General features: G+C 41.6%; 1 protein-coding gene across 3 annotated transcripts in view; it reads right to left on the reverse strand.

Annotated features, from left to right (window-relative positions):
- Positions 1 to 5,916: 5,916 nt before the first annotated feature.
- PTER (phosphotriesterase related) overlaps positions 5,917 to 15,109 on the reverse strand; it is a 99,672-nt gene continuing 90,479 nt past the window's right edge. For all 3 annotated transcript variants that reach the window (XM_030199619.1, XM_030199636.1, XM_030199627.1), the window contains one exon: positions 5,917 to 7,245. In XM_030199619.1, the coding sequence (XP_030055479.1) occupies positions 7,035 to 7,245 (211 nt within the window). In that variant the 3' untranslated portion in view covers positions 5,917 to 7,034. The remainder of the gene's footprint in view (positions 7,246 to 15,109) is intronic.

Here is a 15,109-nt window from a genome sequence, read left to right on the forward strand (position 1 = left end):
ATTCCGCTATATCTTTTTTGAGATACGGTGACCAGAATTGAACGCAATACTCAAGGTGATATCGCACCATGGAGTGATACAGAGACATTATAATATTCTTGGTCTTATTTTGCATCTCTTTCCTAATAATTACTAGCATCCTGTTGGCTTTTTTGGCCACTGCCACACACCGCGCAGAACATTTCAGTGTATTGTCTACGACACCTAGATTTTTTTTCTTGAGTGCTGACTCCTATGGTGGACCCTAGCATCAGGTAACTATGATTTGGATTATTCTTCCCAATGGGCCTCGCTTTGTATTTGTCCACATTAAATTTCATCTGCCATTTGGATGCCCAGTTTTCAGGTTTCCTAAGGTCCTCCTGCAATTTTTCACAATCCACATGTGTTTTTGAAAACTTTGGACAGTTTTCTGTCATCCGAAATTGAATCACCTTATTCGTCATTCTAATTTCCGGATCATTTTAAAAATATGTTAAATAGCACCAATCCCAGTACAGGTCCCTGCAGCACTCCACTATTCACCTTTCTCCGTTGAGAAAAATGGCCATTTAACCCTACCCTCTGTTTTCTATCTAATAACCAATTCCTAATCCACAGAAGGACATTGCCTCCTATCCCATGACTTTTTAATTTTCTCAGGATACTCTCATGAGGAACTTTGTCAAAAGCTTTCTGAAAATCTAGATACACTACATCAACCAGAGAGGACAGCTGCGAGTGAAGAATACATAATACAGACACGTGTTCTGTTCCATATTTTGATAATTAAGCAGTTTGCTTTCAGAAGAAAATATACTTTTTTGCCATGTGTGGGAAAGCCATGATTTTCCCAGTTGATTCCTATGGAGTTGGGGGTGAATTAATGTTTCAGACTGTGTAAAAATGAAGCAGTGACAGAAGTATAATCAAGTGTTTTGGGCTTCCTGCCATAATTGCATAATGCAACCACAGCTTGACCATGTACAAGGTCATTTCTCTGCTTTTTCTATAGGGGACCAATCTCACCACAGCTGTGTTGTATGCCCGATAAGGGACAATGAGGCATGCATATAAGGAAATGAGGCAGCTAATGCTTTCCATGGCTTGGAAGGGGGTTGGACATGAAATGCTTCGTTATCATCTACTTTTGTCCTGCCAAGCAGCCACTGCTCCAGCTTGAAATTGCAAACGTTTTTGATTTGCCAACCAGTCCCAATTATTATTTGCTTCATTCCTCTTTCCAGTGGGTGACTTATTATTATTATTTATTTCATTTGTATTCCACATTTTCCCACCTATTTGCAGGCTCAATGTGGCTTACATAGTTTGTTATGGTATAGTCATTTCATGATAACAAAAACACTTAGTATTGTACAGAGATTAAGTAAAGGAAGAAAGAAGGAAGGTGTTATTCGGATGGTATGGAAGGTGGACTTTAAAATTGGGAATATTGGTGAGGTAATGTTGTGAATTAACCTCCAAGTGTATAATATTATCTGTATAATAGAAAACCTACTGCTGCTAAGACAACACCTTTTAGAGTATAGCTCTGAAGCCGCTGTCAGAGGGATATTGGAATATACAAAGCAAATAGGGTCATAATACACCCATTTTAACTGCAAGGCTATTTTCTAGCTCTACCCTTCTTGCGGCTGTTCACAGTACGCCCAAACCATGGAAAGCAAGGTCAGCCCTTAGCTTTTCATACCTGGCTTTGGGGTAACAGCAGCGGAATATTTGTAATACGTTTCGTTCATTCCTACTGGACAATTCAGTGAGGAAAGAATATTTGTTTTTCAGGGTAGTCTTTTTACAGTTGCATTTTTTGTGTTTAAGAGTACAGAGTGCATCAGCTGCACAGCAGGTTAAAGAAAGGTTTCACAATATATTCTTATTAGAGCAATATTTACATTAGGTCACTGTAAGGAAGGGAGGTGTTCTCTTAAATCATTTTTTTGCTGATTCTCAGCTTCTTTTATGGTCATTTTCCACTTTTGCTGAGTGTGCATCCTACTTACTAATTTGATCCTTGAATGAAGCGATACAGCTATACAAGTTTAGTTTTATAGCATACAGTACCACAGACAGAAATATAGAAGGTTTCAGTATACTAAAAATATCCTTCAGTTTTTTCTTTCTACTTCTCTCTCAGCAGGTATCTGCCATCAGCCTTCACTCCCATTTCGAAGCATTTCTGTCTTAATCTTCCAGTGCAAACAGTTTGTGCCTCCAGTGCATTCACTTTTGTGTGTCTGGCATTCATAAATCTCTGCTGCAGCACTCTGCTTTTGGATACCTCCTATCAAATGACTGAACTGGCTGCCTTCCCGTCTCCCTGCCACTGCTCATTTACTCCTTGCTATATTGGCTAAAAGGAGAGACATCAAGTGATCAATTTGCAATTTGTGGGGCCATTCTTTTTAGAGCAAAATGTTGTACATACCAGCCGGCATTTATCATAGCACAAATCCACAGCTCAAATTACAGTACCAGCTGGGGTTGTTGTACAGTGCAATACATTTTACTGTGATACTTAAAACATCAAATCTGCCTGGTGTTTAGCTTTGTTGAGAAGCACAGTAAAATCGCTACTTCAAAATAATTGTATTACCCTCCCTTAAAGTCTATGATAATATTTGTTACTATGGTATATCCTGGTATAAACAACTATTAATATAGCTCTTGTATCCTGGGTCACTTCTCTCTGAAAACCTGAAGTGTTACCAATGGCAAATCAAATCAGTTGCATTGCATTGCATTGCTTCTTCACAGAAGACCAACCAGCCAGCCATGTATTTGTATCCTGTAGAAATCAGCCAGCTCACACAAACATTTTAGGGTCCGATATTCAAAAGGGTTAAAATATGCTGCGTGGACTGGCTGTCAATATTTAGCAGCAGTTAACCGGTCAGTGTCACTGAATATCGGTTCTAATTGCCCATTCGTACACTGGACAGTAGAGGTGTGGTCCAAAGATGTAGTTGGGGAGGTGCCAGTACTTATGCGGGCACAGGCCATATTTAATGCCGATGTCCACAAAGCTAAGTGGCCAGATAAGGCTGTTCTATCCTTCGTTACTTAGTTATGCAGGTACAGCACTGATTATTGGCTGGAGCTCACATAACTTCAATGTCAATATTGCTGGGTCACAGATTCAATTCAGCCCAATCTTCCTGATCCCCTCATTCTGATTCTCATCTACCTGTTTCTGATCCTCACCAACTCAGCACCCCCCCAATCACCCCAACTCACCACCCCTATCCTGATCCTCTTTAACTCAGCACCTCCATTTCAATCCTCCCTCAACCTAGTCCCCCCTTGATCTGATACTAACGAACTCAGCCCTCTCCATTCAATCACCTCAACTCACCACCCCTGTTCTGATCCTCTTTAACTCAGCACCCCCATTTCAATCCTCCCTCAACTCAGTCCCCCTGATCTCATACTCCCCCAACTCAGCACCCCCATTTCAATCCTCCCTCAACTTAGTCCCCCCCACTTGATCTGACACTCCCAACCTCAGCCCTCTCCATTCAATCACTTCAACTCACCACCCCTGTCCTGATCCTCTTTAGCTCAGCACCCCCATTTCAATCCTCCCTCAATTGTCCCCCCAATCTGATACTCCCCAACTCAGCGCTCCCATTTCCATCCTCCCTCAAATCAGTCCCCCCGATCTCATACTCCCCAACTCAGCACCCCTCATTCAATCACCCCAACTCACCCCCCCTGTTCTGATCCTCCTTTAACTTAAAACTCCAATTTCAATCCTCTCTCAACTCAGACCCCTCCCCTGATCTGATACGCCCCAACTCAGTACCCTACCTAATTCTACCCATCCTGATCCCCTGAGAACCCTCAGGACTTCTACTGTGGCCATCACTGGTGGTATAGCAGGAACAGACAGGAGAGGATCCCTTCTAACCCTGCCCTATCCTGCTCCAGGTGCAAAATGGTACCTGCTGATCCCTGGCAGTAGTCTGAAGGCTGACCTCTTAGGAGCAGTACCACAAGACCACAGTGCATACCATTTTGCACTTGGAGGCAGACAAGGCAGGAACAAAAGGGAATTGCTCTTATTCCCTCTCGCTAGTCCACCAGAGATGGCCTCCATGGGGTTGGAGTAGGTAGGAGAAGCATCGGGTGCTGAGTTGGGGGGGAGGAACAAATCAGGGGAGTTGCTGAGTTGGGGATGTATCAGAATGGGGGGGCTATGGGGGAGGACTGGAACTGGGAGGGGGCACACACCTCATGTGGGTCCTGGCCAGGACTCAGCTGATACTCACATAAGTGTCTTGTGGATCCTGGCTGAATATTAGTGGGGATCCACATAAGTGCTGGCAGCCAGCACATGACTGGTCATGTCTGGATGAATGGCTGATGCCTAGACAACTCATTATTGAATATCTGGGTCTAATTTAGCTAATGGCAGTCAGTGCTTAAAAAAGGCTGAGGCAGTGCCGTAGCGAGGGCTAATGACACCCGGGGCGGGTCGCAGCATGGTGTGACCCCCCTCCCCCTCGCGGCGCACCCCCCCTCCGGAGCGAACCCCCCCTCCGGACCACATTCTTACCTGCGGGAGGGCCGATCCGCCCCGAATGCACGTCACTCGGAGCTGCGTCAGCCCTGCTGGTTCCCTGCTCTCTCTGCCCCGGAACAGGAAGCAACCTGTTCCGGGGCAGAGGGAGCAGGGAACCAGCGGGGCCAGCACCCCCCCCCCCCGAGCGCGTGCACCCGGGGCGGACCGCCCCTCCCGCCCCCCCCTTCCTACGCCACTGGGCTGACGAGATGTGTGTGTGTGTGTATCTATATCTATATCTATACATACACACACACACATATATATATATATATATATATATACTTGAAAAAATGGAAACAGCTTATCTGAGTGGCTGACGGCCTTTTCCAATTCATTACTCCCTTCTGAGGTTTCTCCTACTCTTTGTACTTTTGGAACAGTAAAAAATCGATTTACTTCTACTCATGCTACACCACTCAGGGATTTTGTACACCTCAATCATATCTCCCCTCATCTGTCTCTTTTAAAAGCTGAAGAGCCCTAACCTCTTTAGCTTTCCCTCATACGAGAGGAGTTCCATCCCCTTTATCATTTTGGTTGCTCTTCTTTGAACCTTTTCTAGTTTCGCTACATCTTTTTTGAGATATGGCGACCAGAACCGAACGCAATACTCAAGGTGCGGATGCACCATGGAGCGATACAAAGGCATTATAGTATTTTTGGTCTTATTCACCATCCTTTCCTAATAATTCTTAGCATCCTGTTTGCTTTTTTGGCCTCCACCGCACACTGAGAAGAAGATTACAGCATATTATCTACAATGACACCCAGATATTTTTATTGAGTGCTGACTCTCAAGGTGGACCCTAGCATCAGGTAACTATGATTCAGATTATTCTTTCCAATGTGCATCACCTTGCATTTGTCCACATTAAATTTCATCTGCCATTTGGATGCCCAGTCTTCCAATTTCCTAAGGTCTTCCTGCAATATTTCACAGTCCGCACGTGTTTTAACAACCTTGAATAGTTTTGTATCATCTGCAGATCTGATCACCTCACTCATCGTTTCGATTTCCATATCATTTATAAATATGTTAAATAGCACTGATCCCAGCACAGATCTCTGTGGCATTGCACTGTTCACCCTCCTCCATTGAGAGAACTGACCATTTAAACCTACCCTCTGTTTTCTGTCCAGTAACCATACATGCATAAATGGCCTCATATAATTCAGACTGGTGTTACTTTATCATGACAGTGCATGTTGTACAGAGGTAGAGTCTGGGCAGTGTACATGCATGCATGTAGATTACATGCATACTTTACACCTGCTGCAGGTGCATTTGCAATATAGGTGTGATTTCTGACGCTCGTGCTGTATTGTATAAAGACAAATGGGCACCAGATCTGTAAAGTTGTTAAATCATAGGCTTTATTATAAATGTAACAATTCATTAACTAACATTATTAATATATTTTAATTATTACTCCTGCCCATTTATAATGCAAACAGTGCTGGAGACCCAGGCAATGATTATTTGGGGAGGACACCTCAAAAACTGTGCACAGATTGGGCCTTTTTCAACTCATGCAAGCATGGTGCTCACTATAGCCTGGACGCCCAGGATGGCTGTTCTGGTTACACCCCACTATCTCTAGCACTGAATGCAAAATTGGTACTCTTGTTATTTCACACGTCTCATCTACTTTTTATATAAAGATATATTTAACAATAATTAACATTATTTTTGCAACAAATAGTACTGGTGCTGTATAAAATCAGTTTTGTTGATATTCATTACTTCAATCAACCCTCTCCTCCTCCTGTATCCAAAAACAAAATAGAATGATATTCTTCATATGACAGTTAAATCAAGTTATTTTGAAATGGTTCTCTGGAGATTTGCACTTTCCTCTCCCTGAAAAGACTTCCAAGCCTGATCTGTCTGAATTGTGAGGGTTTTTTTTTTTTTTGCAGAAACTGCTGAAAATCTTCTTTATCAAACATTAATTAAAGAACAGCAGGATAATTACAAGCATCATCAGTATTACAAGGAACATTAAATTGCTCCAGAGGGGGGTCATTTAATTGGAAACACTTTAAATTTGCCTCCAGAAGTGCAGAGTTTTTCATGCATGCAGTTGATGCGCCTTCAAAAATCAGAACGGCTAAAAATATCTAAATATAAACATTTCCTCATCTACCCTTCAGGATTATATTTCATGTTTGGAAACAATTATGGTGCAGTTTTCTTTTTTTATTTGGCTGAGATGTTCAATTAAAATTAAAATCTCCCACAGGACCTGATGCCTACTGAAGGTCAGACATAGAAATATGGTATGACCTCATGTTCTAATGAAAATTTAAAACAAAACATTACAAGCCCCAGGGAGGAGGATCTATAAATATTCCACAGACTTAATGCTCAGTAATTGTGTTCTAAATGGCCAATGCACACAATAAAAGTAGCAAGAAAAATCTAGAATCTTCTTCCAAGCTCTCCAAGCAAGATTTATGATAACTTCCACTACTTGAAAGTCAACCACCGTTTTGGGTTCTCCACCAAGATCTTGTCAACTGCACCCTGGGATATACCTCTGAGCAACATTTTAGGAACGATGTTGGTGAGGATATGTGAATACCCATGGCCTCCGTATTTTACCAGTCGGTTCTTTGTGTGTATGTCATGAGCAATGACAATTTGGTCTTCATAGCCATGATCAACCAGAGTCCGCAGACTGCAAAAGAAATATAAAAGTACACAGTTCAAAATCTACCATAGACAAAGCAAGCGTGATTCGTATTCTGCTTCAAATTAGAAACTCTGATCGTTAAAGACACAGTACTATACATTCAAATTCTTTCAAAATCAAAGATTGCTCTTAAATATATAATGCCAGCCAGATCTGAAAAACACACATTTCAAGTTACCATTTATAATTTGCAAGTATTTTAAGACAGTACTGTCAAAAATACTGCATGAATACCCAAACTAGCACTCATGGTCAATTCCACTGGCACTCATAAAGGGCCAGTTCTTCACTAACAACAAAAGATTCACTGACATTTGCACTCATCAGCTTAAGCAGTTCATATTCTTTGGCATTTTGCAGCATCAGAGTTCAAAACAGCTTGCCATTCCTAGCCTTTAACAAAACCGCCCATCTGAAAGAAAAAGATACTGCAGAATTGCTGCTTCCATATGCAGCTGAAACTACTATGTAGACAAGGTCTGGCATGAACAAGTCTTAATTAATAACGCATATTCCAAGTAAAATGAAGTGATGGGTGTGTCCTGCAGTAATCAGTATTTCACCAACCAGGAATATTTTTTTTTTAATCAATAATCTGATGAACCATGTCAGTAACATCCATCATTCTTACAGATGACTGCAGTCTGTGACAAAATGTAAAAATTCTTTTGGATTTGGTGTTAGAGAATGACATGGGGACAAAATTTGTCCCCTTCCCCGTGGGTTCTGTCTCCGTCCCTGCCGGCCCTGTCTCCATCCCTGTCCCATCCCATCCACACAGGTTCTGTCCCCATCCCCGTGGGCTCTGTTCTCATCTGCAGAAGGCTCGAACACTTATGATTTTATAATTAAATCTTTTTATTAAAGTATAAAAAGGAACAATGTGCTGTGCAACTGTTGTGTATAAATTACAAATAGAAAACAATAACAACAACGAGCAGCTATAATAACCCTCCCATCACCACCACCCTCTACCCTTCCAACCCCAACGAATCCTAATCCACCCTGTTAAAATGTACAGGGGTACAAAATACAACCCGCTTTGTATGCCCTACAGGGGAGAAATATGCCCTAGGAAGCACTGTTATGATTTTTTAATCTATGGATGAATAGGAAGTCATCAACAATCTCAGGATTCAGTCTAGCTCTCCTGTCTTCCACAGTCCCTCCCTGCAATAGAAGATGTCTTCTTAGAAGATGTGCTGGTAGCAGGATGTACAGGCGCCCCCTTGCAAATTTTGCTAGCTGCGGCCAGCATGTTTGCTTGTTTTTCCAAAAAATAAAAATATTGTCATCTGCATCAATCAAACATAAATAACAGTTCATTAACAGGCTTTAAAGTAGAAAGTGATACAGGGACAAAGTTTGTTCCCTTCCTCATGGGCTCTGTCCCCATCCCCGCCCCCATGGGATCTGTTCATGTCCCCACCCCATCCCCGTGAGATCTGTCCATGCCCCCACGGGCTCTGTCCCTGTCCCCATCCCAGCGGTTACCACGGGTCCCCGTCCTCATGTCATTCTCTACTTGGTGTTACCAAAGGTGTGGGATATCTTTAGCAACTAGATGGGGGAATGACAAATGAGAATCACTGGGGTCAATTATATGGTAATGACCTTGGGGAATGTGAACTGATATTTAGAGAGAGAGAGAGAGAGAGAAGCTATAACTGGGTGATATGGCATGTGTCAAACACAGAATGGAAATGAAGTTTCAAGATCTCATCATCCCTTGTACAATATATAATTCTTATGAAACCTCATTTGAATTAAAGACTACTGCATAATGAACCTAGCTTTAAAGTGATACTAATGTACATACAGTAAATATAACATTTATTCCCACAACTGATTGTGTGCCATACCTGCAAAACTCCATGTTACAACAGCACAAAGTAAACAATTGCAATCAAAATTAAAAATATTCATTTCCCCGAAAGTGCAGAAAATGACCACCAATTTAAATAGAGGATGTAAAAGCTTATGCTTGTTGAAATGATTGTCCAGTCTAGGGTTATGCTCTTGAGAAATGCAATAGCAGAGGGAACAAATAAATACCCTTTATAAATATTTCAATGAGGGTTATAGTTTTACGTTCTGAGCTCCAAGCTTTGGAGCGTTCTCTGGAGTTGAGCAGAAAGTAACTTCACTGTCTCTAAAAGGCAGAAAATCTTCATTAACAGAGTAATGAAATTCTGTTACATTTCCTAATGGGCCTGGCCATAAACACACTAACTTCCAAGGTGACACTAGACAAAGAGAGGACACAGTTCAGAGGAGACCCCCTCATTTTGGGGTCTTGGGGGGGGGGGGTCAGTTCTTCCCTCACCTCAGGCAGCACATTGCGTGTGATTCAAACTGCAAATTTGGCTCCATGATGGGGGCACCAAAGCAAAAGTTGGCTCAGGGCACTACAACCCTTTGAGCTGGTCCTGCACAGAACCACTGTCCTAAATTTTTCTTCACTCAACGTGTAATTAAACTTTGAATTCGTTGCCAGAGAATGTGGTAAAGGCAGTTAGCTTAGTGGAGTTTTAAAAGTGTCTGGACGGCTTCCTAAAGGAAAAGTCCATAGGTCATTATTAAATTGACTTGGGGAAAATGCACTGCTATTTCTGGGATATGCAGCATAAAATGTATTGAGCTTTTCTGGGATCTTGCCAGGTATTTCTGACCTGGATTGGCCACTGTTGGAAACAGGATGCTGGGCGTGATGGACCTTTGGTCTGATCCAGTATAGCAATACTTGTGTACTTACGATACACCAAAAGACCAAGATAGTGAACTATGTATTTCTTTTTACTTTCTCATAAAAGATGATGAAATAGTGAAATAAATTGGAGGAATTATGGGGCCCTGTAACTAAAATGAGGTAGGAAATGGGCTTAGCACGTTTTAATGCAAAACTTTCCCATGTGCTAAACCCATTTTTTTAACGTGGCCCCAAAATAGTGCTTTTTTCTTTTTGCAGGTCCCATGCTAATTTTTCTGTTATCATGTAAGACCTGCAAAATTATTAATGTGGGATCACATGCTCCCATGTTAAGTCTTTGTTATCCAGTTAGCACGTGCTAATGTGATTGCGCTAGCTGGATAACGCTTTCACACCCATCCATCATGCCCCCTCCTGAAAGAATAACAAAAAAATAAATAGTGCACGATTAGCGCATGCTGACAGGCAAATTTCTGCAAAACGTTTTAATACTTTTTGCGTTAAAGCCTTTTCTCCTGTGTGAAGTGCATGTTTGCACTTAGGGGTTCTTTTACCAATAGGCAGTAGGGCTACCATGGGCTTGGCGCACGGGTGATTCGACCCTACCACTAAGCTACTGCTGGAGGCAGTAATTGGGCACTGCCGTGCACTACCCGGTTACTGTCGGGTTTGAGCAGGAGAACCTTACCGCCTCCTAAATAGGTGGCAAGGGTTCCCCCTGGAAATAGCAGCACGGCAAGTGTTACACATACCGCAAAACAATTTCCATTTTTTAAAAAGTCTTTTACCGGCGGCGGTAAAAGGAGGCCTTGGTGTACGGCAAAACCCACCTGCCAATGCTACCGCAGGGATCCTTTTCCTGCTACTTGGTAAAAGGACCGCTTAATGCAGTTCAGTATAAGGGCCTCTAGGAAATTTAGTAAGAATATTGGAAAAGTACTTTTGTCTTAGACCATAAAAGCTCAACACAATAGTAAGCAGACTGTGCCATAAAAAAAGTCTTTACAAGAAGCAGAGGGACTGCGATATTAAAATCACTCAGGGAGTCTTTTACTAAAGATTAGCTCGAGTTATCTGTAGCAGAGTCCATAAAAATTAAATGGGCCTTGGTACAGATAGCGTGCGCTAATCTTTAGTAAAAGACCCCCTCAGCATGGTGAAGTTGCTTCTTAAGGAGTCTTAAGAAATGATAATTTCCTAGAAGAAGATACTAAAGTGCTCAAATGAACAACTTGATCCAAGCCTGCTGAAAGAGTGGAATTCCAAACTACAATTTTATCATTCAAAGGAAGTATATTAAGGTTATCTGGAAAGGCATATTGAGCTGCAACAAACAATGGATCCAGAGATGTCAAGTTCCTGGATTTCCTAACTGGAGTAGTAGAACTAGGTCTAGGAGTGTATGTCCTGGTCCAGAGAAAAGAAATTAAGATGTGACCAGTCCAGGGAAGTTCGTGAGAAGCAAAAACAATAAACAAAGGAGCTGTTTGCTCAAAAGTTAAAATCAGGTTAAGAATACGGCCCCCTTATAGGCATCCTACCAATTTTGGTGGAGGAATATTATGTGATTATGCTGGAAATGATTTTTAGATGCCTTACAAATTCACAAAATTTAGGATCTTGCAAGAGCACTGCATTTAAGTTTCCAGGTCAAAGGCGGGGGTGTAGATACATTTTCTGAGAAAGTTGGACTAATCATGGTGTGCTCTGAAAACAGTAATATTACCAATTTGAGTATCTACAACAACAGGAATTAATTCATTAGTAACCAAGAAAGTCAATTCATGAGTATGAATGGTGGAGAACAGAATAAAATGTGAAATTTCTTGCTGCTGAGTAACTTAGGGAATCATTTTCAAAAGAGAAAAATGTCTCAAAAATGGCATAAAGTGGCATTTGGATGTTTTTCTCTGAAAAATGTTCAAATTGTAATTTTCAAAACTCAGATTTGAGACATTTTTCTCCGCAGTGCATGCAAATCACAAGGGGGCATGTTGGGGGTAGGATTTCGGTGTTCCCAAAACTTGGACATTTTTCTGCCATAATGGAACAAAGCAAAAATGTCCAGGGCTAAAAGTTAGATGGTTTGGTCTAGACCTGTTTCAATCACGACTAAGTCACAGTCAAAGAAGGAGTAAAGGATGAATAAAATGACGATCAGCCGTGGGGATGAGGTCTTCAAGTCTTTATTAAAAGCACCAATACAATGGGACCCGACACAGGTCGTGTTTCAGTGGGCACAGCTACCTACCTCAGAGGTCGCAAATATAACTCTAAAAATGATAACAAGCTGACAAAGTCTGTCTCTGGTGCATGAAAGAGTAAAACTGAACCTTACAATTGGCTCAGTGAAATGTTGTTGGACACATAAGCATTGAGAATGCCAAGACTAAGACACAAAATGGTGCCCTAAATGTATTTATTTGGATTTTGTCACACCTTTTTTCAGTAGTAGCTCAAGGTGAGTTCCATTCAGGTACACTGGGTATTTCCATGACCCCGGAGGGCTCACAATACAAGTTTGTACCTGGGGCAATGGAGGGCTAAGTGACTTGCCCAAGATCACAAGGAGCAGCAGCGGGAATTGAAATGGGCACCTCTGGATGTCAAGAACAGTGCTTGAACCACTAGGTCAATCCTCCACTCCATGACCAGATGATCACTGGAGGGATTAAGGTATGCCCCCCCCCCCCCCCCCCCGTTATTCCCCCAGTGGTCACTGAACCCCTTCCCCCAAGATAAAAAAGAAACAATAAAATGCCAGCATCTCTGACAGCTTCAGATATTATAATCAGTCCTATTAGAGCAGCAAGCAGGTCCCTGGAGTATCCTAGTGGTCAGTGTAGTGCATTGTAGAGAAGGGAACCCGGACACATATCCCACTCTGTTACACTTGTGGTGGAAAGTGTGAGCCCTCCAAAACCCACTGTACCCACATATATGTGACATCTGAAGCTATAAGAGCTATTGTAGCGGTGTATAGTTGGATACAGTCCCTATACAACATATGGAGGTAACGGTGAGAGGTGTACTTGGGACCTTTTATATTAAGTCCATTGCAGTGCCTCCTAGTGTGCCCCATTGTTCTGCTGGGATGTCTGTGTGGCCACTTTACTAAGAATGCTGGTCCCCATACATCCTAATGGCTTGTTTTTGTGCATTTTTCCCTTGGACTTTTGTTTTTAATTTTTCAAAAATGGTCCTAAAAGATAAATGCACTGAGCACATAAACATCTAGCAAATGGCCATTTTCGAAAACAAACAAACAAACAAACAAACAAAGTAGGACGTTTTTCTGGGTTGAAAATGGCCTTATTCACTACTGGATTTTTGGACAATTTCCTCAAAACATTCAAATTTGGATTTGGGCGTCATATCAAACATGCCCCTCTAAATCTCCAAGGGTCAAGTTCTTGCATACAAGATAACAAAATTCTTCTGGACCTTATTGGATGTATGGCACAACAGGATTGATGATCCAAAATAAGATTCAAAGGAACATTACAATTCACAACCATATGTGAAGAAACAGCATGTTTTAAGCCTGTAAAATGTATTAGATGTTTTCCTGTCCTATTTGGCCAGCAAGTGGTGTTTCTTTGATGTAAAGTTGTTATAGGGAACTGAATGTTCTTTTTCTTTAACACAAGCAGGAAGCAAGCAACAGTATACTTTTAAAATTTGTTGACTGGGCTCTGATTGGCCTGGAGTTTGAAATTACCCAGCAGTTGTTGTTGGCTGTTGCTTCAGCCTTAGCCCGGGAGAAAAGAGAGACAGATCTCTGTGATGAGGCTCAGAGAATTATATGTCCTGATCATCCCTGGTACAGTTTAGACAGTATGCAAATGTTTACTTAGCATTATATTTGATCCATAATTCAGTTACTTGTTATTGTTTACCGATTGCAATTTTTGTTTGTTCATTGTTCAAATGTGACAATAAACCTGTTTAGTTTGTTCACTCTGCCTGTCTGGACTGATAAAGAATCCTGGTGGTTTGTGTGTAGGGTTTGTGAGTGCTTTCTGGGAACCGTGGGTCCACTGGGAGTGTGGCTCCAGTAACTTAGAAATCACTGGGGATAATTCAAGAGCGAGAGACTCGACCAGAGGGGGTTGTGACCCAATCGGTGGGAGGAGGGTGCTAGTGTACAGCACAATCAGCAGGTGGAGGTGGACCTGAGCTCTGCTGGGGATAGACCCTCTAAGTGGCTGCAGGGTAACCTCAGATGGGTGACCAGGCGTTTCATGACACTATAATAATAACATAACTATTAGTCTGGAGGATCACTGGCCAACTCCTTAAAAAAACTCTGGAGAGTCATCAGTTGGCACATAAACACTAACCAAGGTCAGTACCTGTGAACTCAACTTCAGAACAAGTATAACTTACACCAATTCTATTGTCCTGGGAAACATAAAAAGGTAGACTTCTTGCAAAAAAAGCAAACAAAAAATTGGGTTTGGCACTACCAAGGTGAACAAAGATCTTTCTTCTTTTAATAGGATTAGTTAAACCTGTGACATTCAAAGAAACAATCTTTCAGAATATGACACTTCCCACTAAGAACAATACAAAACACATTGCCCAGATTAAGCAGAACACAAGAAGGCCGTACAATAAATGCCATTTTGAAGATCACAGCCTCTTCATATACAAGCTAAAATATAGTACATTGCCCTGAAAACACAAAACACATTAACAGTTGAGAAAGTAAATATAAGAAAAATCCTACAAACTGATTTCTTTGAATAAATCTCCATGATATAATTCTTGATCAAAACTAATACAGTACTGTGTCCTGGCTTAACATATCTCCCATTTATCAAGTGATACTGTGGTCAATATTCAGCCTGCATAAGTAGCCTGTGATTGGCGCCAACCCTGGATATTCCAGCAACTGGCTTTGAATATTTGGGTTTATTTTGACCGCTAAAAAGTTAACGGCTATGCTGACATTCAGCTCTAACCGGTTAACTTTTCAGCGGTCAAAGACAGACCTAATATCTAAGCAGCCTATTTTGACCGCTCAACATACAGTGGGGGAAATAAGTATTTGATCCCTTGCTGATTTTGTAAGTTTGCCCACTGACAAAGACATGAGCAGCCCATAATTGAAGGGTAGGTTATTGGTAACAGTGA

This window comes from Microcaecilia unicolor, chromosome 1 (assembly GCF_901765095.1).
Source record: "Microcaecilia unicolor chromosome 1, aMicUni1.1, whole genome shotgun sequence".
Lineage (NCBI taxonomy): Eukaryota > Metazoa > Chordata > Amphibia > Gymnophiona > Siphonopidae > Microcaecilia > Microcaecilia unicolor.